Source organism: Microcebus murinus, chromosome X, assembly GCF_040939455.1.
Source record: "Microcebus murinus isolate Inina chromosome X, M.murinus_Inina_mat1.0, whole genome shotgun sequence".
NCBI classification, from domain to species: Eukaryota; Metazoa; Chordata; class Mammalia; order Primates; family Cheirogaleidae; genus Microcebus; species Microcebus murinus.
Window position 1 is genome coordinate 4,741,567 of NC_134136.1, and position 26,573 is coordinate 4,768,139.

The following is a 26,573-nucleotide window of genomic DNA, read 5'->3' on the forward strand; positions in this document are numbered from 1 at the left end:
CATAGGAGGAGGCTGGGCGCTGTGGCTCATGCCTGTAACCCTAGCACTCTGGGAGGCCAAGATAGGAGGATCGCTTGAGATCAGGAGTTTGAGACCAACCTGAGCAAGAGTGAGACCCTGTCTCTACTAAAAAGAGAAAAAATATCTTCAATAAACATGACTTTTAAAAATGTTCACAGATGACTGGAGAAGAAATCAAAAGATTGATCTGATATTGTATTTAAAAAGTAAAATTATTTTATCTTAATATAATGTTAAAAGAAAAGGTTTAATAGACAATCTATTGTTTTGTCATTTTCGGTGGCAAAAGTTTCAAGTTCTTTTATCCTTAAACATAGTATATAAGGTAAAACAAAGCCCAGAAACATTGATGATAGATATGACAGTAATATTAACCTTGATACAGACCTGACTCCAATTTACTACTCCTTAATTATAATATAGTTATAATTTATTATAATTTACTAATTTACTATTCTGGAATATTTCTTTTCAATGCAGAGTAAATTATCTTTTTTTTTCTTATGGAGTGAATAACAGAGTCCCTTGTACCTAGTAGGCATTCCTAAATAGTTGTTTAATTGGATTAGTATAAATTCTGCTTGGACCCATTAATTCAATTTCTCAACTTCCTTCACACAATCAGCAACCAGTCTGGAGCTCAGACTGCTTCAGGATTTGCTCAGCTACCCTGAAGGCTGAAGGGATTAATATCTGAGTGAAGGCATATCTGTAACCAATTCAAAACACGTGTGCATGTGCAGACCCACCACCTAGGAAACGAAAATTAATGGAAAGGGCACAGCACTAATGCCATAAGGGTCATGTATGCAATTCAAACACTGTTCACTATGTGGAGAGAACTCCTTTTCAAGGCCAAATCTCTCACCAATCACCTCCCAAATAAGTGAAAAGTCAAAAGGTACCCTGGAGGCCTTCATTTTCTGAAGATAATTCTTAACTAATATGGATTTTCATTATAATTTCACCCCCAGTTTTTTAAACTTAATTTTTGAATAGGTTTGTTCAAATGACAGAAAATTTTAAAAAGTACACAGTGACAAGACTTATCTCCAATTATTGTCCCACCTTTGCCCAGCTCCTATTCTCTCCATAGGTAACTACTGTTCTTTTATTTTTATGTAACCTCCCGCATTTTGTTTTTGCATTGTTTTACCATCTTTATGTAGGAAAAACAGAATATACATTCAATTCTATTGTCTTAAAAACAATGCTTTTTTTTCTATTGTGGTCAAAGAGGATTGTTTATTTCTTATGTTAAGTGTAAAATAAAACGCAGAAATAATGTTTATACCTCTGTCAGAATTTTCCTCTAAGATTGCAATCCTGAATATATAAAATTGAGTGAAAATGTTTGTAGGATCATGACGTTCAGCTTCTGTCACTGCCTCTTTGGCCTGAAAAGAAGAATATTGGGTCTTTTAAATAAAATCTATAAAGAAGTCCTTATCATATTTTAATAATATAATTAAGATAGTCAAAATGGCTGAGGGATACTGACAATGAAAAGATATAAATCTAAGAAAATTCTTTACAGAACTGCTTTCCTAGAATGCTAAAGAAATACTTCTGCTTCAGGAAATGGATGAGTTAGATATGTCAGACCAACCCTCCTGCTGAAAACAACTAAAAATGTTGGACAATATATTAAAATTTTTTTTCAAGAAAGAATAAAGGAGAAACTGACAGGACTGACAGGATAGTAAAGAATTGTCAAGCCAAAATGTAAGGAAAAGTAAGGCTCTAGAGAAGTTAAGCAAAGAAGTAAAGTCACTATTATCTGGTAAGCATTTATAAATCAATTCAAATGTTAGCTTTACTTTTGATAGGCCTCACTAGGTCAGGGAAACAGACATCAACTCCCAAGGGATCACACTTTTATAATAAGGGCAAACCAGAAGTAAACCTGCTCCCACCCATATGTTAATATATCCTTAGGGGACTGTAAATAAGGTTACCTTGGTGCTAATTAAAGGTTTCACAATGAGGTGGAGGGAAATAACCCCTGAGGTGTAACACAAGGAGATTCATGTACTTATAGCCCCAAATTACATTATACAGGAGGCCAAAAGATCTGAAGCTGAGAATTTACTTTATTTATTCATTTTTAGAAACAGGGCCTTGTTCTGTCACCAGGCTGCAGTGGCGGGATCATAGTTCCCTGCAACCTCCAACTCCTGGGCTCAAGCAATCCTCCTGCCTCAGCCTTTCAAGTAGCTAGGACTACAGGCAGGCACCATCATGCCCAGCTATTTTTACATTTTTTGTGGAGACAGGGCCTCACTGTGTCACCCAGGCTGATCTCAAACTCCTGGCCTCAAATGATACTCCTGCCTCGGCCTCCCAAAGTGCTGGAATTACAGACACAAGTCATCATGGCTGCCTGAGAATTTAGTTTAGATGGCTCCCAAACATCTGCAGAAGCAAATGTAAATGCTCTCTGGGGGAAAGCACATTCATCTTAGACTTCAAAATAATTCCACAAATAATTTTCCAAGAATCATGAGTTCTACACATTAAAAAATAACCACACACACTTGGAAAAAATGTACCACAAATGAGAATCAGCAGAAACAATAGATAACAGAAGCAGATCCCAAAGATGCAGATACTAGATTTATCAAAAACTGGTTATAGGCCGCGCGCGGTGGCTCACGCCTGTAATCCTAGCACTCTGGGAGGCAAAGGCGGGTGCGTTACTCAAGGTCAGAAGTTCGAAACCAGCCTGAGCAAGAGTGAGACCTGTCTCTACTATAAATAGAAAGAAATGAATTGGTCAACTAAGATATATAGAAAAAATTAGCCGGGCATGGTGGCACATGCCTGTAGTCCCAGCTACTCGGGAGGCTGAGGCAGCAGGATTGCTTGAGACCAGGAGTTTGAGGTTGCTGTGAGCTAGGCTGACACCACAGCACTCACTCTAGCCTGGGCAACAAAGTGAGACTCTGTCTCAAAAAAAAAAAAAAAAAAAAAAAAAACTGGTTATAAAACACTTATGCTTTCAAAATTTAAAGAAACAAAAGATATGCTCAAAAATAAATGTACATGGGTTGATACATAATGGTAGATACTGATACAGTTATAGTGATTATTTCTAGAGAGTATTTATTCTGAGTCATTATTGCCTATGTTATACCAGTTGTTAAATACTTTGAATATCAATAAAGTTCCTAGGAAACAGAGACTACAAAATGTGATCTTGAAGATTTGAAAAAAAGTAACTGCTTGAAATGAAAAATACAATAACTCAAATGAAAACATAATGGACAGGTTTAGTAGCAGATCAGAAACAGGTGAAAAGAAAATTAGTGAACTGAAATATAAAACAGAATAAATTAGCCAAAGTGCAACAGAGACAGATTACAAACATAGAAGGCATTTAAGAAAGGATTCTATACTCTCTAAGCTAGCCACTTAAAGATTAGAAGTAGTAAATAATTCTCACACTAGTAGAAGGGGAAAGTGAAATGTAAAAAAAAAAAATTGAGAATAGTCTTTTCAACAAATGGTGCTGGAACAACTGGACATCCACATGCAAAAAAAAAAATGGATCTAGACACAAACCATAAACCTTTCACAAAAATTAAATGAAAATGGATTATAACTTAAATGTGAAACCTCAAGCTATAAAACTCTTAGAAGTTAACACTGGAGAAAATCTAAGTGACCTTGGGTTTGGCAATGACTTTTTAGACACAACATTAAAAGCATGACTCATGAAAGGAAAAATTAAGCTGAACTTCATTAAAATTAAAAACTTCTGCTCTGTGAAAGACATTATTAAGAGATTAAAAGACTAAGCCACACATTGGGAAAAATATTTGCAACATATCTGATAAAGGACTGGTATCCAAGATATGCAAAGAATTCTTAAAACTCAACCATAAGAAAACAAGCAATCCGATTATAAAATGAGCAGAAGACCTGAAGAGACACTCCACCAAAGAAGACATACAGATGGCAAACAAACATATAAAAGGATGCTTAACAGCATATACCATTAGGGTTTTGCAAATTAAAACAACAATGAGGTACCAGTACACATCTATTAGAGTGGCTAAAATCCAAAACACTGACATCTAATGCTGACAAAGATGCAGACCAATAGGAACTCCCATTCACTGCTGATGGGAATGAAAAATGATATGACCACTTTGGAAGACAGTTTGGCAGTTTCTTACAAAACTAAACATACTCCTGCCATACAACACAACACCTGCGCACAGATGTTTATAGTAGCTTTACTCATAATTGCCAAAACTTGGCAGCAACCAAAATTTCCCTCAAAAAGTTAATGGATTTCTATATTCAGATAATGGAATATTACTCAGCACTAAAAAGAAATATACTATAAAGCCATGAAAAGACATGAAGGAACCTTAAGCATATATTACTAAGTGAAAAAAAAAAACAATCTGAAAAGGCTAAGTACTGCATGATTCCAATTATATGACATTCTGAAAAAGGCAAAACTGTGGAAATAGTAAAAAGATCAGTGATTGCCACTAGCTCTGTGGGAGGGAGGAAGGGAAGAATGGGTGAACCAGAGGATTAAAGCTAATCTATATGATATTATTAATATAATGATGTACACATGTTTTTAATATATATTCATCAAAGCCCATAGGATATACCATATAAAGACTGAACCTTCTGGGAGGCCGAGGTGGGCGGATTGTTTGAGCTCAGGAGTTTGAAACCAGCCTGAGCAAGAGCGAGACCCCATCTCTACCAAAAATAAAAAAAATAAATTAATTGGCCAACTAAAAATATATAGAAAAAAATTAGCCAGACATGGTGGTACATGCCTATAGTCCCAGCTACTCAGGAGGCTGAGGCAGAAGGATTGCCTGAGCCCAGGAGTTTGAGGTTGCTGTGAGCTAGGCTGACGCCATGGCACTCTAGCCCAGGCAACAGAGTGAGACTCTGTCTTAAAAAAAAAGATTAGATACATAGAATCAGTGGAATAGTATACAGTCCAGAAACAGATCCACACATTTATGATCTATTGATTTTTGACAAAAGTGCCAAGGTAATTCAATGGAGAAAGTATAGTCTTCATTACTGGTTTTAGAACAATATGGTATCTATATGAGAAAAAATGAAACTTGATCTCTATCTCATACACACACACACACACACACACACTAGTGCAAGATGGATCATAGACCTAAACATAAAAGTTAAAACTATAAAATTTCTAGAAGGATGCATAGAAGAAATTCTTTTGCCATCTTGGTGTAGGCAAAGATTTCTTAAATAATACACAATAAACATAACCATAGAAGAGAAATAAATTTTACTTCATTAAATTAAAACCTACAACACACCTACTAGAATGATTAAAATGAAAAAGACTGAAAATACCATATGTTGACAAGGATGTGGATGAACTGACATTCTCATCTATTGCTGGTAGGAATATAAAATGGTACTACTGCTTTGGAAAATAGCTTGACAGTTTCTTATAAACTTAACAATACACTTACCATATGACCCAGCAATTCCACTTTTAGACATTTCCCCAAGACAAATCAAAACAAATAACCACACAAAGATTTGTACTTGAATGTTCACAGTAGCTTTATTTATAATAGCCTCTAACTGGAAACAAGCAAAATATCCATTAACAGATGAATGAACAAACAAATTGTGGTATATCCACACACACAATGGAATGCTACTTAGCAATAAAAAGGGACAAACTATTGATATATGCAACAACATGAGTGATTCTCGAAAACATTATGTTGAGTGAAAGAAGCCAGACTTTTTAAAAAGGTATGTGCTGTATGATTCCACTTATATGAAATTCTGGGACAGATAAATCTAACCTCTAGTGACAGAAAGCTTATCAGTCATTGCCTGAAGCTGAAAGTGGAGATGGGGATTGACTGGGAAGGAGCACGAGCGAACCTTTTGGGATAATGGAAGTCTATATGTACACTATGGTAGTGGGTACATTGGTGTATATATTTGTCACAATCATCTAACTGTATACTTAAAATGAGTACATTTTCATATGTAAATTATATTTCAATAGTTATTTTTTTAAAAAATTAATAATGATTTGTAAGGGTCCCTTTAGTTCTAAAATTCAATGATCTATGATCCTAGTTCTCCATAGAATCTTCTTGGATTATAATAGATATTTTCAGATTATACTGATATTTTAGAACAATATGGCTGGGCGAGAACTCAAAGTTCTCTTAGTCAAAGAAGTCTTCTGATACTTGAATCTCTTCTATAACATTTATACCAGGTAGTCATTCAGTCTTTTACTTAAATATATTCAAGAAGAGAAAATTCAATATATCTTAAGAAAATCCATTTCAGTTTTTGGACAGGTCTAATCATTAGAAAGAATTTCCTTATGATGACCCCAAATTTTATTCCTTGTAGATCTCACCAATGGAAACAAGCATGGAATAAATTTCATTCTTTTACTTCCTGAGAGCTATTCAAATATTATAAGAAAGCTATCATGTTCCTCCTAAATCTTCCATTTCCTAAATTTAACATCCATACTTCCTTCAACTATTCTCCAAATAAGAGGCTTTTTAATGCTCTCACCATCCTGAGTGCCTTCCTCTTGGCACATCAGGGTTGTCAATAACCTCCTTCAAAATTGTTGTCCCTCAATCCAACACAGTAAAGATGTTCCTGATTTACAATGGGACTATGTCACAACAAACCCATGCTAAATTGAAAACACCATAAATCCAAAGTCTATTTTCAACTTACGATATTTTTAACTTATGATGAGTTTATCCAGACTTAACCTCGTGGTAAATCAAGGAGCATACTGAATGTGTATTGCTTTCATACCATCATAAGGTTGAAAAATGCCAAGTCAAACCATTACAATTCAGGTATTGTCTGTACTGTCATCCCTCACTATCCAGGGGGATTGGTTCCAGGACCTTCGCAGATACCAAAATCTGCATACGCTCAAGTTCCTTATATAACATGCCATGGTATTTGCATATAATTTATGCATATCCTCTTGTATCCATTTTTTTTTCTTTTATAGAGAAGGAGGTCTCACTGTCACCTAAGCTAGAGTGTAGTGGCAAAACCATAGCTCACTGTAGCCTCAAACTCTTGGCCTCAAGCGATCCTCCTGCCTCAGCTTTCCAAGTAGCCCTCTTGTATATGTTAAATCATCTCTAGATTACTGATAATATCTAAGACAATGTAAATAGTTGTTATACTGTATTGCTTATTTGTTTGTATTGTTACATTGCTATTTTTTATTGTTTTTTTTCCCCAATATGTTCAGTCTGTAGTTGGTTGAATCCACAGGTTTGGAGGGCTGACTGTACTTTAGATATGTTCTAACCAGAGCAGAATAAAGGATGATTGCCACTTTTCTCCCATGGTACATGAAATTTCTTATTGATTCAACCTAATTTGAGTGAACTGTCTTAGTATTACTGACTTATGTTAAGCTTACAGTCACTTAAAAGCCCCAAGTGTTTCATGTGTGCTGCTGTTAAAGCCATATTTTATCTATTCTGTTCTTGTACTGTTGTTGTTGGGGACCCAAGCATAGGTATGATGTTTTGTTCCTTCCTGCTTATCTTCATCTTGCTAGAAGAGGCTTATCCTTTCAGCCTACTACAGTCCCTTCATATCTGACTCTGTCTTCTACCATATCAGTTACTTTTTTCAGCTTTAGGCCATATGTACATTCAGTCAATATTCAGAAAAATCTCACATTTACCCATTCCTATTCTAAGTTCATATGCTATATATATACCACACTATTTGACATTTGATTTGCACATTATCTTTCATTACTTTCTAATTATTTTATACATGTAAGTCTTGTTTCTGCATTAATATTTTTAAGCTTATCTGTACAGCAGATCATGTCTTCTATTTATTCTATGGTACCAGCCACAGATTGGGCATTCAATAAATATTTGTTTACTTGACTTAAAACCTCAATTAGGCTATTTTTACAGTCTAGCTGCATGAAATGAGCCACAGTTGACCTTCATCTTATGTTTTCTTTAGTGCTTTCTTTTACATCCATACAGATGTATTTGTGGGAAAGGTATATCTACTTAAGAATTACAAAATAACTTTAAAATCAGTGGCAAGCTGATATAGTACAAACAAAAGCCACAGTGCCATCTAGTGAACATCACTAGTTTATGTCTGCTGACCACAAGCTCATTTTCAACCCTATAATGAAAGGGTGTGATTTTTAGAGCTTTATATAGTAAATAGAAACAATATATAACTAGCACATGATACATAATTGCTTTCACTTTAGGCAATATAAATATTCTATAAATTGCCTCATCTCTGTGGCTGTTGAGTTTTATGGCCATTCTATGGTTTGAGATCATGGTTTAGTTTTATCAATCTATGGTAATACTAATGACATACATGGAAAGTGCAGTTGCAAACTGAGGATTGAACTTCTGTAGTGAGTTAAAGAATACCAAATTGTGTATTCCCTTTAACTTACACAGACTATCACCAAAACAATCCATTATCCATCTGTTAATTAACATTAAGGTTTTATTATGCAGCAAAATCCCATTATATCAAGGTGTGATAAGTTATTTCTATACTTAGAACTCAAGCTCCTTTCCCTGATGCTTAAGTCCATTTGAGCCTATGATTTGCACAAACCAAACACTTAAAAATCCTCAAAAATAATACAGCAAATTAGGATACTGGGCTTAAGGTACTATAAACTCCCCAAGGGCAGAATTGATGTCTATGAAAACTAAAACTACATTGTTTAATATTGTCTCGTGCAAAGTATGAGACATCTCAATGGATAATGACAATTTAAATATGTGTATTTATACAGTTTAGAAAACAAACCAAAGAAATTATCTATAATTAGTATTGTTATCGCAAGATGTTGCTAAATGTGTGAGCTAATGACTGTAATCTTATCTACTAAAAGTTTAGAGGAATTTATTCCCCAATCCCTTTGACTCACCCAAATTAACTTCTGACCTATGATTCAACATTTCATTTTAAAGCAAAATCAAATAAAATGTGTTTCCCTCACCCAGACAAAAAGGAGCTAAGCATGAGAATGTAAAGGTGGGTGATTTCTAATAATATAATCTCATTCAATTCTGATAATCAAAGGGAACTCACAGATTTTGATTGCCATTAATTTCCAATTATGTATAGCAGCAAGGATAGAAATAGAATGAACACCAATGGCCAATAATCATATGAAAAAATATTCAATGTCACTACTCAACAGGGAAATTCAAATTAAAACAACAATGAGATATCACCTTACCCAGTCAGAATGGCTTTTATTAAAAAGTCCAAAAATAATAGATGCTGGCATGGATTCAGAGAGAAAGTAACACTTATACACTGTTGGCACTACTGCAAATTAGTACAACCTCTATGGAAAACAGTCTGAAGATTCCTCAAAGAACTAAAAGTAGACCTACCATTCAACCCAGCAATCCCACTACTGGGTATCTATCTACCCAAAGAAAAGAAGTATTTTTATCAAAAAGATACCTGCACTCGAATGTTTATTGCAGCACAATTTACAATTGCAAAGATGTGGAATCAACACAGGTGCCCATCAATTCATGAGTAGATTAATAAAATGTAGTATATGTCTACCATGGAATACTACTCGGCCATAGAAAAGGAAGATTTGATGCCTTTTGCAACAATTTGGATGGAACTGGAGACCATTCTCCTAAGTGAAATATCTAAAGAATAGAAAAACAAACACCACATGTCCTCACTATTAAATTGGAACTAACTGATGAGCACACATGTGCACAAGAGGGAAGTAAAACTCAGTGGAAATCAAGCAGGCAGGAGAGGCAAAACCTACCTAATGGGTACAATGAACACTATTTGGGTGATGGGCACACTTGTAGCCATGACTCAAGCATTACTAAAGTGATCTATGTAACCAAAAACATTTGTACCCCCTCAATATTTTGAAATAAAAAAACAGAATGAGCAAATGGAATTCCTATATCAGAGGAAATTTACTGACAGCAATTTATTGGGTCTCTATTACTATTTTTTTTGATGTAGTGAGTATCTACTATGCATTAAGCACTATGCTGGATACCAGGGCAAATAAAGATAAGTTATGGTTCCTGTCTCTCAAACAGGCGGCAGTCTAACAGGTGGCTAAGACAGGAATACAAATAAACTAAAATATAAGGCATAAAATAAGTACCTAAGGATAAACAGAAATCTTTATAAAATTTTGGAGGGAGGGCAAGACAAGGAAATTTCCTTAGGAAGCTAAGATTGTCATTAAGAACTAGGCTTTGAAAAAGGGAATTTCGAAGGGTAGGGATGCTGAGAAGAGATAATTGGCAATTAAGAAGCATGAAAAAAAAGTACTAAGGTAGTCTAGTTGAGGACAAACATAGTATATAAGTAAAGAGAAAAAATAGGATTAATTTATTTATAGATTATGGAGGAGCCTTAAGTGCTAAGGAATTTGGTCTTTATGTACAGGGAACCATTGAAGATTACTGAGCAAGAGACAATAACCAGTTAGAAGATTATTCCAATAGTCTTAGAGGTAATGAGGACTTGGATTAGAGTGCTGAGGTGAAAATGAAAGAGGAGACAGCTGGCAAAAAAAGAAATACTACTACAGAGGTAGAATTGACCAGACTTGACACATGATTGAATACAGTCTTAGATAGCTGGATATACCCAAAAGCAGTAGAAAAAGTGGATCTGACATATGAGAGAAATCAGGGGTAGAGATATAGGTTTGAGAATGGAGAGTTAAAGCTAAGAAAACACTTGATGAATTATTGAGGGGAGAGAAAGAAAAGAAGGGACCAGTGAATAAATTCATTCAACAAATGTTCACTGAAAACTTACCATGTACCAAGCATGATTGTGGGTACCAGAAATAAAACGGTGAAAAGATATACATGGTACAATATCCAACATTTATTTGGTGAAAAGAGGACTAGCCAGTAACAAAAAATAGAAAAGGAATAGTCAGAACAATAGGATTAACAGTAGATGTCATAGAAGCCAAAGGGAAAGTTACCAGGAGGAAGTGGTCAGTGATATATTATTTTGTGCTGCAAAGATATCAGAGGATAAGAAAGACTGAGAAAAGATTATTAGACTTGATCACTACAAGGTCTCTAATAATTTTCAAAAGAGTAGTTTATAGAATTATAGATGCAAAAATCATCAAGAGAGGAGTAGGTAGTGAGGCCAAAAACCTTGTTTCTCCTTTCTCTTCTATCCTACATCTGGTATGTCACCGAATCCTGTTAGCTTTACTTTTATAATCTCTCTAGAATCTGACCACTTCTTATCACCCACATTGTCTCCACCCTGGTCCACACCACCATCATCTCTCTTGCAGATTATTTGAATGGCCTCCTAACTGGTCTTCCTGTTTCTACCATTTCACCCCAGTGTTTTCAACACAGCCACTAGAGTGATACTACTAAAATACAAATCAGATCGTGTCACTCAAAACCCTCCAACGGCTCCTCATCTCACTTAAAGTTAATATCATAAATCTTTACTGTAAACTACAATGCCTTTCTTTTATTTTAAACTTTTATATTTCAAAAATTTAAAGGGGTGGTGATGTTTTAGATACATAGCTTACTTGAGTCAGGGCTATAAATGTGCCCATCACTCAAACAGTGTTCATACAATGCCTTTCTTAAATGATCTATTTCCCCACTTGCTATGGTTTGTCCCCAACAAAACTCATGTTGAAATTTAATTCCCAGTGTGGCCAGTGTTGTGAGGTGGGGCCTAGTGGGAACTGTTTGGGTCATGGGGGAAGATCCCTTATGAATGGCTTAGTGCTGTTCTTGCAGTAGTGAGTTCTCATTCTCATATGAATGGATTTGTTTTCACGCAGATGGATTACTTCCCAAGAGAGTGAGTTGTTACAAAGTCAAGACTGCTTTTCGGTTTTTTCTCTTCATACATGTCTGCTTACCCTTTGACCTTCCACCATGCTTTGGCCCAGCACAAAAGCCCTCACCAGAAGCCAAGCAGATGCCAGCACCGTACCCATTGAACTTCCTAGCCTGCAGAACCATCAGCTAAGTAAACCTCTTTTCTTTATAAATTGCCCAGTTTTCAGGTATTCTGTTATAACAACACAAAATGAACTAAGACACTACTACTTCCCTGATCACACCTCCTACTTCCCCTAATGTTCCCTCTGCTCCAGCCACACTGGTTTGTTTGCCATTCTTTATTTTACTTTATTTTTTTGAGACAGTGTCTCGTTCTTGTTGCCCAGGTTATAGTGCAGTGGAATCATCATAGCTCACTGCAACCTCAAACTCCCAGGCTCAAGCAAACTTCCTGCCTCAGCTTCCCAAGCAGCCCGGACCACACTAATTTTTCCATTTTTAGTAGAGACAGGGTCTCACTCTTGCCCAGGGTGGTCTCAGACTCCTGAGCTCAAGTGATTCTCCTACCTCAGCTTCCCAGAGTGCTAGGATTACAGGCGTGAGCCACTGTGCCTGGCCTCTTTGCAATTCTTTAAACACCCAGGGCCTTTGCACTTGCTATTCCTTCTGTCTGGAATGCTCTTTTTTCTCAGTTCTCCACTAAAAAATTACCTTCTCAGTGAAGACTTCCCTGACCACCCTATCTAAAATTCCAAACACCCTATTCCAAAACATTTAATATTATACTTTCATGCTTAGTTTTCTCCTTGCACTTATCACTGTTTAGTACACCGGAAGGCAAAAAACCATGGCCTTTTGGCAAATCCAGCCCACCATATGTTTTTGTACAGCTCACACACTAAGAATGGCTTTCTATTTTTAAATGGTTGAAATAAATCAAAAGAATATTTTTTGACACATGAAAATTATAAAATTACATGAAGTTCAAATTTCAGTATTCTAAAATATAAAGATTTATTGGAACACATCATGCCCATTTGTTTACATATTGTCTAGGGTTGCTTTCATGGTACAACAGCAGAGTTGAGTAATTGCAACAGAGACTATATGGCCTGCAAAACCTAAAACATTCACTGCGGTTCTTTACAAAATAACTTTGCCTTCACCACCACCCTGCCCTTAAATCATTCAGTTACACATTGAATACATGCTGTTAAAATATGCCTGGTTTCCTGCTCTCCTGTTCTTCTCCTCGTTACTACTAATACCATTTGAAGTCCCAATTATACTAGGCTCTAGGACCAAACTTAACATTAGAGGAGATTTAAGAAGTACTCCCAGTCCTTTTAGGTTTAGAGCCCTACCTTGCTCTTTCTAGTCTGTCTACACACACCCCCATACCTCAAAGATTTTGAGTACTACCTCTGAGTTCAAACCTCTGTGATTAAAGCTCTGTTCTCTGCTGATTTGCTTATGTGATGCCAACTAACTGTGTGCCTGATTTATGGAATATTTCTAACACCATGCTCTGCTTTTCCATGCTCTGCTTATCTGCCCATTAGGATATTGTGATGGCAGCTTCTTGGGTGAGTTGAAGGCAACTATGCCTTGTGTATTTCTTTAACCTCAGAGCCTAGCACATTGTCTGGTAATGTGTTCTTTCTCTCTTTCTTGACTAGCTGATTAGATATCCTTCCTTGGCCTACAGATGCATCTGTTCCCCAAGTGGTTCCAGATCCACATCCTTCTCAATCAGCCAGGCCCACCATGTCATAAATCATGGAAATTACAAAAGCTGTATGATCACCTTTTATACAGATCTTTAAGTAAACAGTAGGCAGCTATCTTTATGAAATAGTTAATGCTACCCTGTGCAGAAATGTAATGAATTAGATAACAAAATCTGTGTGAAAATCTTTTCAGGTCTTAAATAGTAGGTAACAATCTTTCTGAACAGTTAAATGTTAGCCTGTGTATCAATATGATGAATTCAGTAGCATTTCAGCTTCTCTTCCAGGACTATCAATTTATAACATACAAGCTAAGTAGCAAAATTCTTTTGAAAGAAAATATGAAGTATTCAGCCAGATAAATAACCCTTCAAAGATAAACAAACCTTCAAAGAAAATGTCTAGAAAAACTACCCTTAATCACATATTTCTCCCTACACCTGTCATTAAAACTTAAAAGGCAACAAAAATTATCATATTTCACTTGGGTCCACACTAATCCTTCTAGTTTTGTGTCCTGCCAAGAGCCAATACCCTGCATTATGTGCACACTATATGATACCCAAAGGAAGAAATGTCCCAGCTGCTTTGGGAAGTATAAATGACTCTACCCTTAAATAAGTTTTTATCTCTTTTACCTGCTAGAGTTTTGTCCTGATAAGAAATCAGTCAATGAACATTTTCTAGAGCTGTTGGAAAGGAAAGAGATAACAACCCAGAAAGTGAAAGAAAGGCCACTTCCTCCAAGTATTTGCTCTCAATGAATGTTTGATAAAAATGTGTATCTTAAAATTCAGTCTGCTTCAAAGGACAATAATGCAGATGGTCAGTAGCAGAGAACTTTGTTCAGGAGTTCCAATGATACATAACCTTTCAAAATGGGATGCAAAAATAAACAGTAAGTAATGGGACTAATGGTCTTCCAAATTCTCTCTCCCTTTGGGAAGTTCTACTCAATGTTTACAGTTTGCAAATCAAGAAAATGTTCATATTGCTCTGTATGAGGGAACTCTCAGATATCCTAAACTAACAGCCAAGAAGTCATAACACTGCATCTATCTCTCTGCCACTGCACATAAGAACATTTACTGCCTCTGAAAATAGATAAATCAAAGTACCTTATCAACTTGTTTCAAATGCAGGTAACAGGAAGCCATGTTCCTCTGCAGCTTGGCCAAGTTCAGATCTGTGTGATCAGATGAATAAAACCTCAGAGAATAACAGTACCAGTGTAGGGCATCGGCATAATTTTGTACCTAAATTTAAAAGGAAACAAAAAAAAAATCACACAGATATCTCCATCCTATTTATCCCAAGAAACATCTAGAAACAAACAAAAGATTTATTGGTTTCTTTTTTTTTTTTTTTTGAGACAGAGTCTCGCTTGTTGCCCAGGCTAGAGTGAGTGCCGTGGCGTCAGCCTAGCTCACAGCAACCTCAAACTCCTGGCTCAAGCAATCCTGCTGCCTCAGCCTCCCAAGTAGCTGGGACTACAGGCATGCGCCACCATGCCCGGCTAATTTTATATATATATTAGTTGGCCAATTAATTTATTTCTATTTATAGTAGAGACGGGGTCTCGCTCTTGCTCAGGCTGGTTTCGAACTCCTGACCTCGAGCAATCCGCCCGCCTCAGCCTCCCAGAGTGCTAGGATTACAGGCGTGAGCCACCGCGCCCGGCTTATTGGTTTCTTTTTGAAGCAACCAAAACACAATACACTTTCTATTGACTTCTAAGGGCATTTTACTATCAGTGTTGATCAATAGAGTAGAAATCAATATTCTCACTTTTTCCTACACATTAGAAATTTCACACATGGGATGAAGAGTCTGAGAGGGTGGTGAACTACACTAGAAAATTGAAAATCCACTTTAAAAGTTATTAAAATAACAATTTATAAAAATTTAAAAGAGAACACCCATAATTCACCATACTTATACAGCTATTTTCATTTTCCTATGTTCCATATAACATAGAAATTTATCTTTTTGTATATATACATAGTTGTGATCATAACTTATATAGAATTTCATGTTCTATTATTTACATTTAATTATGTTTTATACATATTAACCTATATTGCTAGTCTTCACAGTTATCAGTTTTAAGGGATATATAACATTTAATCAAATTAATATACCATGATTTTCTGATTTTCCTAATATTGTATATTAAGTGATTTTCCAAAAAAAATTTTTTTTTTTTGAGACAGAATCTCGCTTTGTTGCCCAGGCTAGAGTGAGTGCCGTGACGTCAGCCTAGCTCACAGCAACCTCAAACTCCTGGGCTCAAGCAATCCTTCTGCCTCAGCCTCCCGAGTAGCTGGGACTACAGGCATGTGCCACCATGCCTGGCTAATTTTTTCTATATATATTAGTTGGCCAATTAATTTCTTTCTATTTATAGTAGAGATGGGGTCTTGCTCTTGCTCAGGCTAGTTTCAAACTCCTGACCTCGAGCAATCCACCCTCCTTGGCCTTCCAGAGTGCTAGGATTACAGGCCTGAACCACCGCGCCCCGCCGACCAAATTTTTCACTATTGTAATTTTTAAAAATTTATTCAGGATATTACGGCGGTACAAACATTTTGGTTACATGTAATGCGTTTGCCCCACCCAAGCCAGGGGTACAAGTGTGTCCCTCCCCCATACAGTGCATACTGCTTCCATTAGTTGTGGGTTTACCTCTGGCCACCCCTCCCCAAAACCAGCACCCAATGAGTGAATGTGAATACCTTAGTGTTGGTCAGTTAGTACCAATTTCATGGTAAGTACATGTGGTACATGTTTTTCCATCGTTGTGATACCTCACTCCAAAAGATGGGCTCAGTCTCTATCCAGGATAATATGAGAGGTGCTAGATCACCATTGTTTTTTGTAGTTGAGTGGTTTTCCATGGTATACATGTACCACGTTTTATTAATCCACTCATGGATTGATGGGCACTTGGGTTGTTTCCACATCTTTGCAATTGTGAATTGTGCTGCTATAAACATTCAAGTGTAGATGCCTTTATTACAGAATGTCTTTTTTTCCTTTGGATAGATGCCTAGTAGTGGGATTTCTGGATCAAATGGTAGTTCTATTTTCAGCTCTTTGAGGTATCTCCAAATTACTTTCCACAGAGATTGTACTAATTTGCAGTCCCACCAGCAGTGGAAGAGTGTTTCAATCTCTCCACATACACGCCAGCATTTATTGTTTTGGGACTTTTTGATAAGGGCCATTCTCACTGGGGTTAGGTGATATCTCATGGTAGTTTTGATTTGCATTTCCCTAATGATTAGAGATGTTGAGTACTTTCTTATATGTTTGCTGGCCATTATTCTGTCTTCTTTTAAAAAGTTTCTGTTTGTGTCCTTTGTCCATTTATTGATGGGGTTGTTTGAGTTTTTCTTGTTGATTTTCTTAAGTTCTATATAGGTGCTAGCTCTCCACAGGTGGGTGGCCACCATTTTGAGAGTCCATGGCTTGGGTACTACAGCACCCTACGGTTTGGGGCAGCACCCTTTCCCCAGCCCAGGGACTTTCACACAGTGTGTGGCTGGCTCTGCCTTTGGAGATGGGGAGAAGCAAGAAAAGCTGCTTTCTCTGTGTGCCTGGCCTGAATCCACCGGATGTCAGCAAACTGTTGACATGGCTAGCCGGGCCTGTGTTGGCAGGTGAACTTGAGTGGTTTTCTTCAATGCTAGCTCCCCAGCTGTGGGTGGGCCCCATCACAGAGGTCCCCAGAAGCTAGTGCACTCCACAGTTGGGCAACACCCCTCCCCTTGCCCAGATTTTTCACTATTATAATTAATGTTGCTATATTTTATACAAAAATATTTTTTTCTTTTGAGTCACTTTAAAATTTTCAATGGCAAGAAGCTATGAGGTTAGGAAAAATTTGACAGAAATAGTCTGGATAACTGTTTTCTTTTCTTTTTGTATTTTTATTTTATTTTATTTATTTATTTATTTTTGAGACAGAGTCTCACTTTGTTGCCCAGGCTAGAGTGAGTGTCGTGGCATCAGCCTAGCTCACAGCAACCTCAATCTCCTGGGCTCAAGCGATCCTCCTGCCTCAGCCTCCTGAGTAGCTGGGACTACAGGCATGTGCCACCATGCCCGGCTAATTTTTTATATATGTATTTTTAGTTGATCAATTAATTTCTTTCTATTTTTAGTAGAGACGGGGTCTCACTCTTGCTCAGGCTGGTTTCAAACTCCTGACCTCGAGCGATACACCCACCTCAGCCTCCCAGAGTGCTAGAATTACAGGTGTGAGCCACCACGCCCGGCCTGGATAATTGTTTTCTAAGGTAAGAAAACTGAGATTGCTTATAAACCAAGGTAAGGTAAATGAGTCCCTGTACCCTATCAAGGAATAAAATGGCCTCTTCAACTAGAAATGACTATGCTGAGTAGGTAAAATACTGCCTTTGACTGTTGAGAAGTAAGATTACATCCTTCTCCAGAGTTGGGAGTGGAAGTTTAAACAAAATCATTCAGTAAGACTAGAAAATGAGGAGAAAGAAAAAGAATGAATAGAACAGAAATTCTGAAGTAGTTGTTCACCTGCTCAATAAAGAAATAAAGACTTTGTTCCCTTACCTTTGTTCCTTTTATTTCTCTTGTCTTCCTTTTCTCTTCACCTCTCTCTCCCACAAAACATACCACAACTTTTTTGAAAACAATTTTATTGAGGTAAAATTGACATACTAAGAGCTACACATATTTAAACTGTACAATTGTTTTGATATACATATACATAGCTGAAACCATCATCACAGTCAAGGCAGTGAACACATCCATCACAATCGAGAGTTTTTTGTTGTTGTTGTTTATGATGCACTCCATCGTAGAGAGTTTTCTTTGTAATCCTTCACTGTATCCCCTCCTAGCCTCTCGTCCCCAGGCAACCATAAGTATGCTTTCTGTAACTATTGATTAATTGTCATTTTATAGGCTTTTACATAATTGAATCATCGAATGTGTACTTTTTTCTGTCTGGCCTCTTTCACTCAGCAAAATAGTTTCAAACTTTATCCTTGTTATTTCATGTTCATTTCTCTTTATTGCTGAGTAGTATTTAATTATAGGGATACACCACAGTTTGTTCATCCACTTGCTAATAAACATTTGAGTTGTTTCCAGTTTTTGTCAAATAAAGATGCTATGCTCTTTTGTGTGCAAGTCTCTGTATAGAAAATTATTTCCTTTTCTCTTGACTACATACATAAAATTGGAATGGCTGGATCATATGGTAGGGGTAAGTTTAACTCTTTAGAAAACCACCAAACAATTTTCCAAAATGTTTACACTATTTACACTTCCATGATTGAGTTCCAGTTCCTTGACATTCTCACGAACATTTCGTATGGTCAATGTTTTTCATTTTGGCTATTATAAGAGTCATGTAGTGGCATATCTCCTTGGGGTTTTAATTTGCACTTCCCTGATGACTCATGAGTCATCTTTCTTGTGTGTTTATTGTCATCTATGCATCCTTCGTGGTGAAATGTGCATATCTTTTGCTAATTTTCAAAATTTTTTTTTATTTCGGCATATTATGGGGGTACAGACTTTAAGGTTTCAATAAATGCCCATTCCCCCCATCCCCCCACAAGTCTGAGTCTCCAGCATGACCATCCCCCAGATGGTGCACATCTCACTCATTATATATGTATATACCCGCCCCCTCCCCCCTCCCACCTGCCCAATACCCTATTACTGTAGTACCTATGTGTCCACTTAGGTGCTGCTCAGTTAATACCAATTTGCTGGTGAGTATATGTGGTGCTTGCTTTTCCATTTTTGGGAAACTTCACTTAATAGTATGGGTTCCAGCTCTAACCAGGAAAATATAAGATGTGCTATATCACCGTTGTTTCTTAGAGCTGAATAGTACTCCATGGTATACATATACCACATTTTATTAATCCATTCTTGGATTGATGGGCACTTGGGCTATTTCCACAGCCTTGCAATTATAATTTTCAAAATTTTTATATGTTTAGTTTGGAGACTATTTTTTATATTCTAGCTAATAATCTTTTATCAAATATGGTTTGAAATGTTTTCTCCCACTCTGTAGCTTGTTTTTTCATCCTCTAAACAAGATCTTCCACAGAGAAAAAGGTCTTAGTTTTGATAAAATATAATTTATTAAATTTTCCTTTTATGCATTATGTTTTTAATTAATTTTCTATTTTAAGTTATTGTGGGTACATAATAGTTGAATATATTTGTAGGGTACATGTGTTGTTTTGATATAGGCATACAATGTATAATAATCAAATCTGGGTAATTGGGGTATCCATCACCTCAAGCATTTATCATTTCTCTGTGTTAGGAATATTACAATTCCACTTCATTAGTTATTTTGAAGTATATACCCTAACTTATTATTGATTATAGTCACTTTGTTGTGCTATCAAATATTTTTCCTTCTACCTAATTATCTAAAAATATTTTTGCACCCATTAACCATTCCCACTTTATCTCCTCCTCCCTGCTACCTTTCCCAGACTCTGGTAACCATCATTTTACTCTCTGTCTCCAGGAGATCAATTGCTTTAATATTTAGCTCCCACAAATGAGTGATTGTGTAAGAATTGTCTTTCCATGCTTGGCTTATTTCACTTAACATAATGTTCTCCAGGTCAATCCATGTTGTGGCAAATGACAGGATTTCATTCTTTTTAGTGGGTGAATAATATTCCATTGTGTATTTGTACCACATTTTTTTATCCATTCCTATGTTGATGGACACATAGGTTGAGTCCACATCTTGGCTACTGTGAATAGTGCTGCAATGAACATGTGAGTGCAGGTATTTTTTCAATATACTGACTTCTTTTCTTTTGGATATATACAGAGCAGTGGGATAGCTGGGTCATATGGTAGTTCATCATTAGCTCTTTGAGGAACCACCCATCCTGTTTTACACAGTGGTTGCACTAATTTACATTCCCATCAACAGAGTACGAGTGTTCCCCTTTCTCCACATCCTCACCAGCATTTGTTATTGCCTGTCTTTTTGATAAAAGCCATTTTAACTGGGTTGAGATAATATCTCGTTGTGCTTTTTTTGCATTTCTCTGATGACTAATGATGCTGAGCATTTTTTCATATACCTTTGGGCATCTGTATATCTTCTTTTGAGAAATGTCTATTCAGATCTTTTGCCCATTTTTAAATTAGATTATTTTATTTTTTTCTATTGAGTTATTGGAGCTCCTTTTATATTCTAGTTATTATTCCCTTGTCAGATGGGTAGTTTGCAAATATTTTCTCTCATTCTGTGGGTTGTCTCTTCACTTTATTCATTGTTTCTTTTGCTGGGCAGAAGCTATTTAGCTTGATGTGATCCCATTTGCCCACTTTTCCTTTGGTTGTCTGTGCTTTAGAGTTATCAAGAAATTGTTGCCCCCAGTTCAATGTCCTGGAGCATTTTTCAAATGTTTTCTTTTAGTGTTTTCCCAGTTTTGGGTTGTAGATTTAAGTCTTTAATCCTTTTTGATTTAATTCCTGTGTATGGCAAGAGATAGGGGTCTAGTTTCATTCTTCTGTATATAGATATCCAGTTTTCCCAGCACCATTTATTGAAGAGACTGTCCTTTCCACAATGTAGGTTCTTGGCATCTTTGTCGAAAACGACTTCACTATAGTGTATGGCCATGCCACCCTGAATGTTTCCGATCTCATCTGATCTTGGAAGCTGAACAGGGTTTAGCTTGGTTAGTACTTGGATGGGAGACTATAGATATGTGGATTTATTTCTGAATTCTCTATTGTTTCACTAGTCAATGTGTCTGTTTTTGATCCAGTACCATGCTGTTTGGGTTACTACAGCTCTGTAGTATAATTTGAAGCCAGGTAATGTGATTCCTACAGTTTTGTTCTTTTTACTCTGGAAGACTTTGGCTATTCTGGGTCTTTTGTGGTTCAATATAAATTTTAGGATTATTTTTTGTATTTCTGTGAAGAACGTCGTTGGTATTTTGATGGGGATTGCATTGAATCTGTAGATTACTTTGTGTAGTATAGACATTTTAACAATATTGATTCTTCCAATCCATGAGCATAGAATATCTTCCCCCTTTTTATGTCGTCCTCAGTTTCTTTTATCAATGTTTTATGGATTTCATTGTAGAGATGTTTCACTTATTTAGTTAATTTTATTAATAGGTACTTTATTTAATTTTAGCTATTGTAAATGGGATTACTTTCTTGGTTTCTTTTTCAGATTGTTCACTGTTGGCATATAGAAATGCTACTGATTTTTGTATGTCGATTTTCTATCCTACAACTTTACTGAATTTGTTTTTCAGTTCTAGTAGTTTTGGGGTAGAGTCTTTAGGTTTCTCTAAATATAACATCATATGGCCTACAAACAAAGATAATTTAACGTCTTCCTTTCCGATGTGGATGCCCTTCCTTCCTTCCTTCCTTCCTTCCTTCCTTCCTTCCTTCCTTCCTTCCTTCCTTCCTTCCTTCCTTCCTTCCTTCTCTCTCTCTCTCTCTCTCTCTCTCTCTTTCTTTCTCTCTTTCTCTCTCTCTTTCTTTCTCTCTTTCTCTCTTTCTTTCTTTCTTTCTCTTGTCTGACTGCTTTAGCTAGAACTTCCAGTACTATTCTGAATAACAGTGGAGAAAGTGGGGATCCTTGTCTTGTTCCAGATCTTAGAGGCATTCAGTTTTTCCCCATTCAGTTTTGTATTAATACTAGCTGTGGCTCTGTCATATATGGCTTTGATGATGTTATATTTCTTCTATACCCAGTTTTTTGAGAATTTTTATCATGAATGGGTGGTGAATTTTGTGGAATGTTTATTCAGCATTGATTGAAATAATCATATGGTTTCTGTCCTTTTGTCCTTTGTTCTGTTGATATGGTGCATCACACTGATTGATTTGTGTATTTTGAAGCATCCTTGTATCTCTGCGATGAATCCCACTTGATCATGATGAATAATCTACTTAATGTATTGTTGAATTCTGCTTGCTGGTATTTTGTAGAGGATTTTTGCATCTATGTTCATCAGAGATATTTGCTTATAGTTTTCTTTATTTGTTGTGTCTTTGTCTGGTTTTAGCATCAGGATAATACAGGCCTCATAGAATGACATTGAGAGTATTCCCTCCTTGATTTTTTGAAATAGTTTGAGTAGGATTGGTATTGGTTTTTCATTAAAAGTTTGGTAGAATTCAGCAGTGAAGCCACTGGGGTCTGGGCTTTTCTTTGATGGGAGACTTTTTGTTACTGTTTATATTTTGTTACTTATTATTGTCTACTCATTTTTAGGATTTCTTTCTGGATCAATATTGGTAGGTTGTATGTATCTAGGAATTTATCCAATCTATGTTTTCCAATTTATTAATATATAGTTGCTTATAATAGTCTCTAATTATCCTTTGAATTTCTACAGTATTAGTTGTCTCCTTTTTCACCTCTGATTTTATTTATTTGGGTCTTCTTTTTTTCTTATTAGTCTAGCTAAAGATTTTTCAGTTTTGTTTATATTCTCCCAAAACCAACTTTTCATTTTGTTGAATTTTTGTATTTTTTTGTTTTAATTTCATTTATTCTGCTCTGATCTTTATTAATTCTTTCCCTCTACTAATTTTGGGTTTAGGTTGCACTTTTGTTTTTCTAGTTCTTTAAGATGCATCATTAGGTTGTTTATTTCAAGTTTTTCTACTTTTTGATGTAGGAACTTACTGCTAGAAAGTTTCCTCTTAGTACTGCTTTTTCTATAATATATATCATAGTTTTGATATGTTGTATTTCATTTTCATTTGTTTTGAGAAATTTTTAAATTTCCTTCTTAATCCCTTCATTGATCCACTGGTCATTCAGGAGCATATTGTTTAATTTCCATGTGTTTGTATAATTGCCAAAGTTCCTCTTGTTATTGATTTTTAGTTTTCTACCATCGTGGTCTGAGAAAATGTTTGATATTATTTCAATTTTTTGAATTTTTTAAGATTTGTTTTGTGGCTTGACATTTGGTTTATCCTTCAGTTTGATCCATGTGCTGTGGAAAAGATTGTGTATTCTGCAGCTGTTAGACAAAGGTTCTGTAAATATCTATTAGGTTCTAACAGAAAATATTTAAAGGGCAACTTTTTAGAGCTACTCTGTGTCTGCAGTTTCTAAAATAATCCTTTTGCAGAAAAGGCATATCTTGGTCCCCTATTGTCAAATTTTGAGGTAGCATGTTCTGAGCCCCAACACAAAGAAATTTAACTGGCAAATAAATATATGAAAAAGAAAAAAATATATCTCTTAGGTCCTATTGGTTTATAGTACAGATTAGTCTGATGTTTCTTTGTTGATTTTCTGTGTAGATGATGTGTCCAATGGGAAAGTGGGGTGTTGTCGTCTCCAATAATTGGTATCTACCTCTCTCTTTAGCTCTGATAATATTTGCTTTATATATCTGAGTGCTCCAGTGTTGCGTACATATATACTTAGAATTGTTATACTGTCTTCCTAAACTGACCCCTTCATCATTATATAATGACTTTCATTGTCCCTTTTTACAGTTTTTGTCTTTAAATCTTATAGAAATATAGCTACTCCTGCTCTTTTTTTGGTTTCCATTTGCATGGAATATCTTTTCCATCCCTTTATTTTCAGACTATGTGTATCTTTACAGGTGAAGTGGGTTTCTTGTAGAAAACATATAATTGTTTTTTTTAATCTATTCAGCTACTATATGTCTTTTGAATGGGGAGTCTAGTCCATTTACATTCAATGTTATTAATAGGTAAGAATTTACTACTGCCATGTTGTTATTTGATTTCTGGTTGTTTTGTGATCCCCTCTACCTACCTACCTTCTTTCCTTCCTTCCTTCCTTCCTTCCTTCCTTCCTTCCTTCCTTCCTTCCTTCCTTCCTTCCTTCCTTCCTTCCTTCCTTCCTTCCTTCCTTCCTCCCTCCCTCCCTTCCTTCCTTCCTGTCTTATATTGTGTAAAAGTGATTTTCTCTGATAGTGTGTTTTAATTTCTTGCTTTGCATTTTTTCTGCATCTGTTGGAGGTTTCTTGATTTGAGGTTACTGTGAGGCTTGCAAAAAAACTTGTAACCAATTATTTCAAACAGGTGACAACCTAACTCTGCTCACAAAAAGATAAACAAGCAAAGATAAAGCTAAGACAACCTCTACAGCTTAAATCCATCACCCCATCCAGCTTTTTGACGTTTTGTTGTTTCCATTTGTATCTTTTTATAGTATGTACTCTTAAAAAATTATTATGTTTATTATTTTTGATGTTTGTCTGTTAGTCTTCCTACTCAAGATATAAGTGGATTATACACTGCAATGACAGTGATAGAGAATTCTGTATTTGTGTGCTTACTGTTATGAGTGATTTTATACCTTTACATGATATCTAATTAGTTTTTAATATTCTTTTCTTTCAGATTGAAAAATTCCCTTTAGCATTTCTTGAAGTACAGGTATGGTGTTGATGAAATCCCTCAGCTTTTGTTTGTCTGGGAAAGTCTTTATTTTTCCTTCATGTTTGAAGGATTATTTTTGCAGAATATAATATTCTAGGACTAAATTTTTTTTCCCTCAGCACTTTGGGTATGTCATACCATTCTATCCTGCCCTGTAAAGATTCCATTGAGAAGTCTACAGCCAGATGTATTAGAGCTCCTTCACATGTTATTATTTTCTTTCTTCTTGCTTCTCTTCAGACTCTTTATCTGCGACATTTGGGAGCTTAATTACTAAATGCTTTGAAGTAGTCTTGTTTGGGTTAAGTCTTCTTGGTGTTCTATGACCTCGTAGCTGAATATTAATATCTTTCTCTAGGTTTGGAAAGTTCTGTTATTATTTCTCTAAATTAACTTTCTACCCCAATCTCTCTCTCTACCTCCTCTTTAAGGCCAATAAAACTTAGATATGTCCTTTTGAGGATATCTTATAGATCTTGTAGGTGTGCTTCATTTTTATTTTCTTTTTTGAGACAGAGTCTTACTCTGTCACCCTGGCTAGAGTGCAGTGGCATCATTATAGCTCACTGTAACCTCAAATTCCTGGACTCAAGAAATCCTCTTGCCTCAGCCTCCTGAGTGGCTGGGACTACAGGTGCACACCACAACACCCAGCTAATTTCTCTATTTTTAGTAGAGATAGGGTCTCGCTCTTGCTCAGGCTGGTCTTGAACTCCTAAGCTCAAGCAATCCTCCAGCCTCAGCTTCCCAGAGTGCTAGGATTACAGGTGCAAGTCATCCTGCCCAGCTTCATTCTTTTCTATACTTTTTCTTTTCTCTTTTCTGACTGTGTATTTTCATATAACCTGTCTTCAAGCTCACCAATTCTTTCTTCTCCTTCATCAAATTTGCTGTTGAGAGACTGATGTATTTTTCAGTTTGTCAACTGACTTTTTAAGCTCCAGAGTTTTTGTTTGATTTTTTAAAAGTATTTCAATCTCTTTGTTAAATTTCTCTGATAGCATTCTGAATTCCTTCTGTATGCTGTCTTAAAGTTCACAAAGCTTCCTCAGAACAGCTATTTTGAATTCTCAGTCTGAAAGATCACATATCTCCATCTCTGGGATGGTCGCTGATGCCTTATTTAGTTCACTTGGTGAGGTTTTGTCTTCCTGGATGTTCTTGATGCTTTGAATTCTCATCAATGTCTGAGCATCAATTAGGCATTTATTCTAATCTTCAGTCTTGGCTTATTTGTATCCATCCTTCTTGAGAAGGCTTTCCAGGTATTGAAAGGGAATTGAGTCTAAGTCTTTGGTTACTGCAGCCATATTAGCACTAGCAGGCCACCAAAGCCCAGTAATGCTGTGACTCTTGCAGACTCCTGGTGGTACTGCCTTGGTGGACTTGGGTTAGCTATGGGAGAATTCCCTGGATTTCCAAGCAAAGTCTCTCACTGTTTACCCTAACCTTCCCCCAAACAGAAGGAGGCTCACTCTCCATGCTGGGT

At 36.2% G+C, this 26,573-nt stretch overlaps 1 protein-coding gene across 2 annotated transcripts in view; it reads right to left on the reverse strand.

The window, feature by feature from the left end:
• Positions 1 to 26,573, reverse strand: part of TEX11 (testis expressed 11) — a 255,862-nt gene that overhangs the window by 80,654 nt on the left and 148,635 nt on the right. For both annotated transcript variants that reach the window (XM_075999567.1, XM_075999568.1), the window contains 2 exons: positions 14,755 to 14,892; positions 1,316 to 1,418 (listed from right to left, as the gene is read on the reverse strand). In XM_075999567.1, coding sequence (XP_075855682.1) covers positions 1,316 to 1,418; positions 14,755 to 14,892 — 241 coding nt within the window. The remainder of the gene's footprint in view (positions 1 to 1,315; positions 1,419 to 14,754; positions 14,893 to 26,573) is intronic.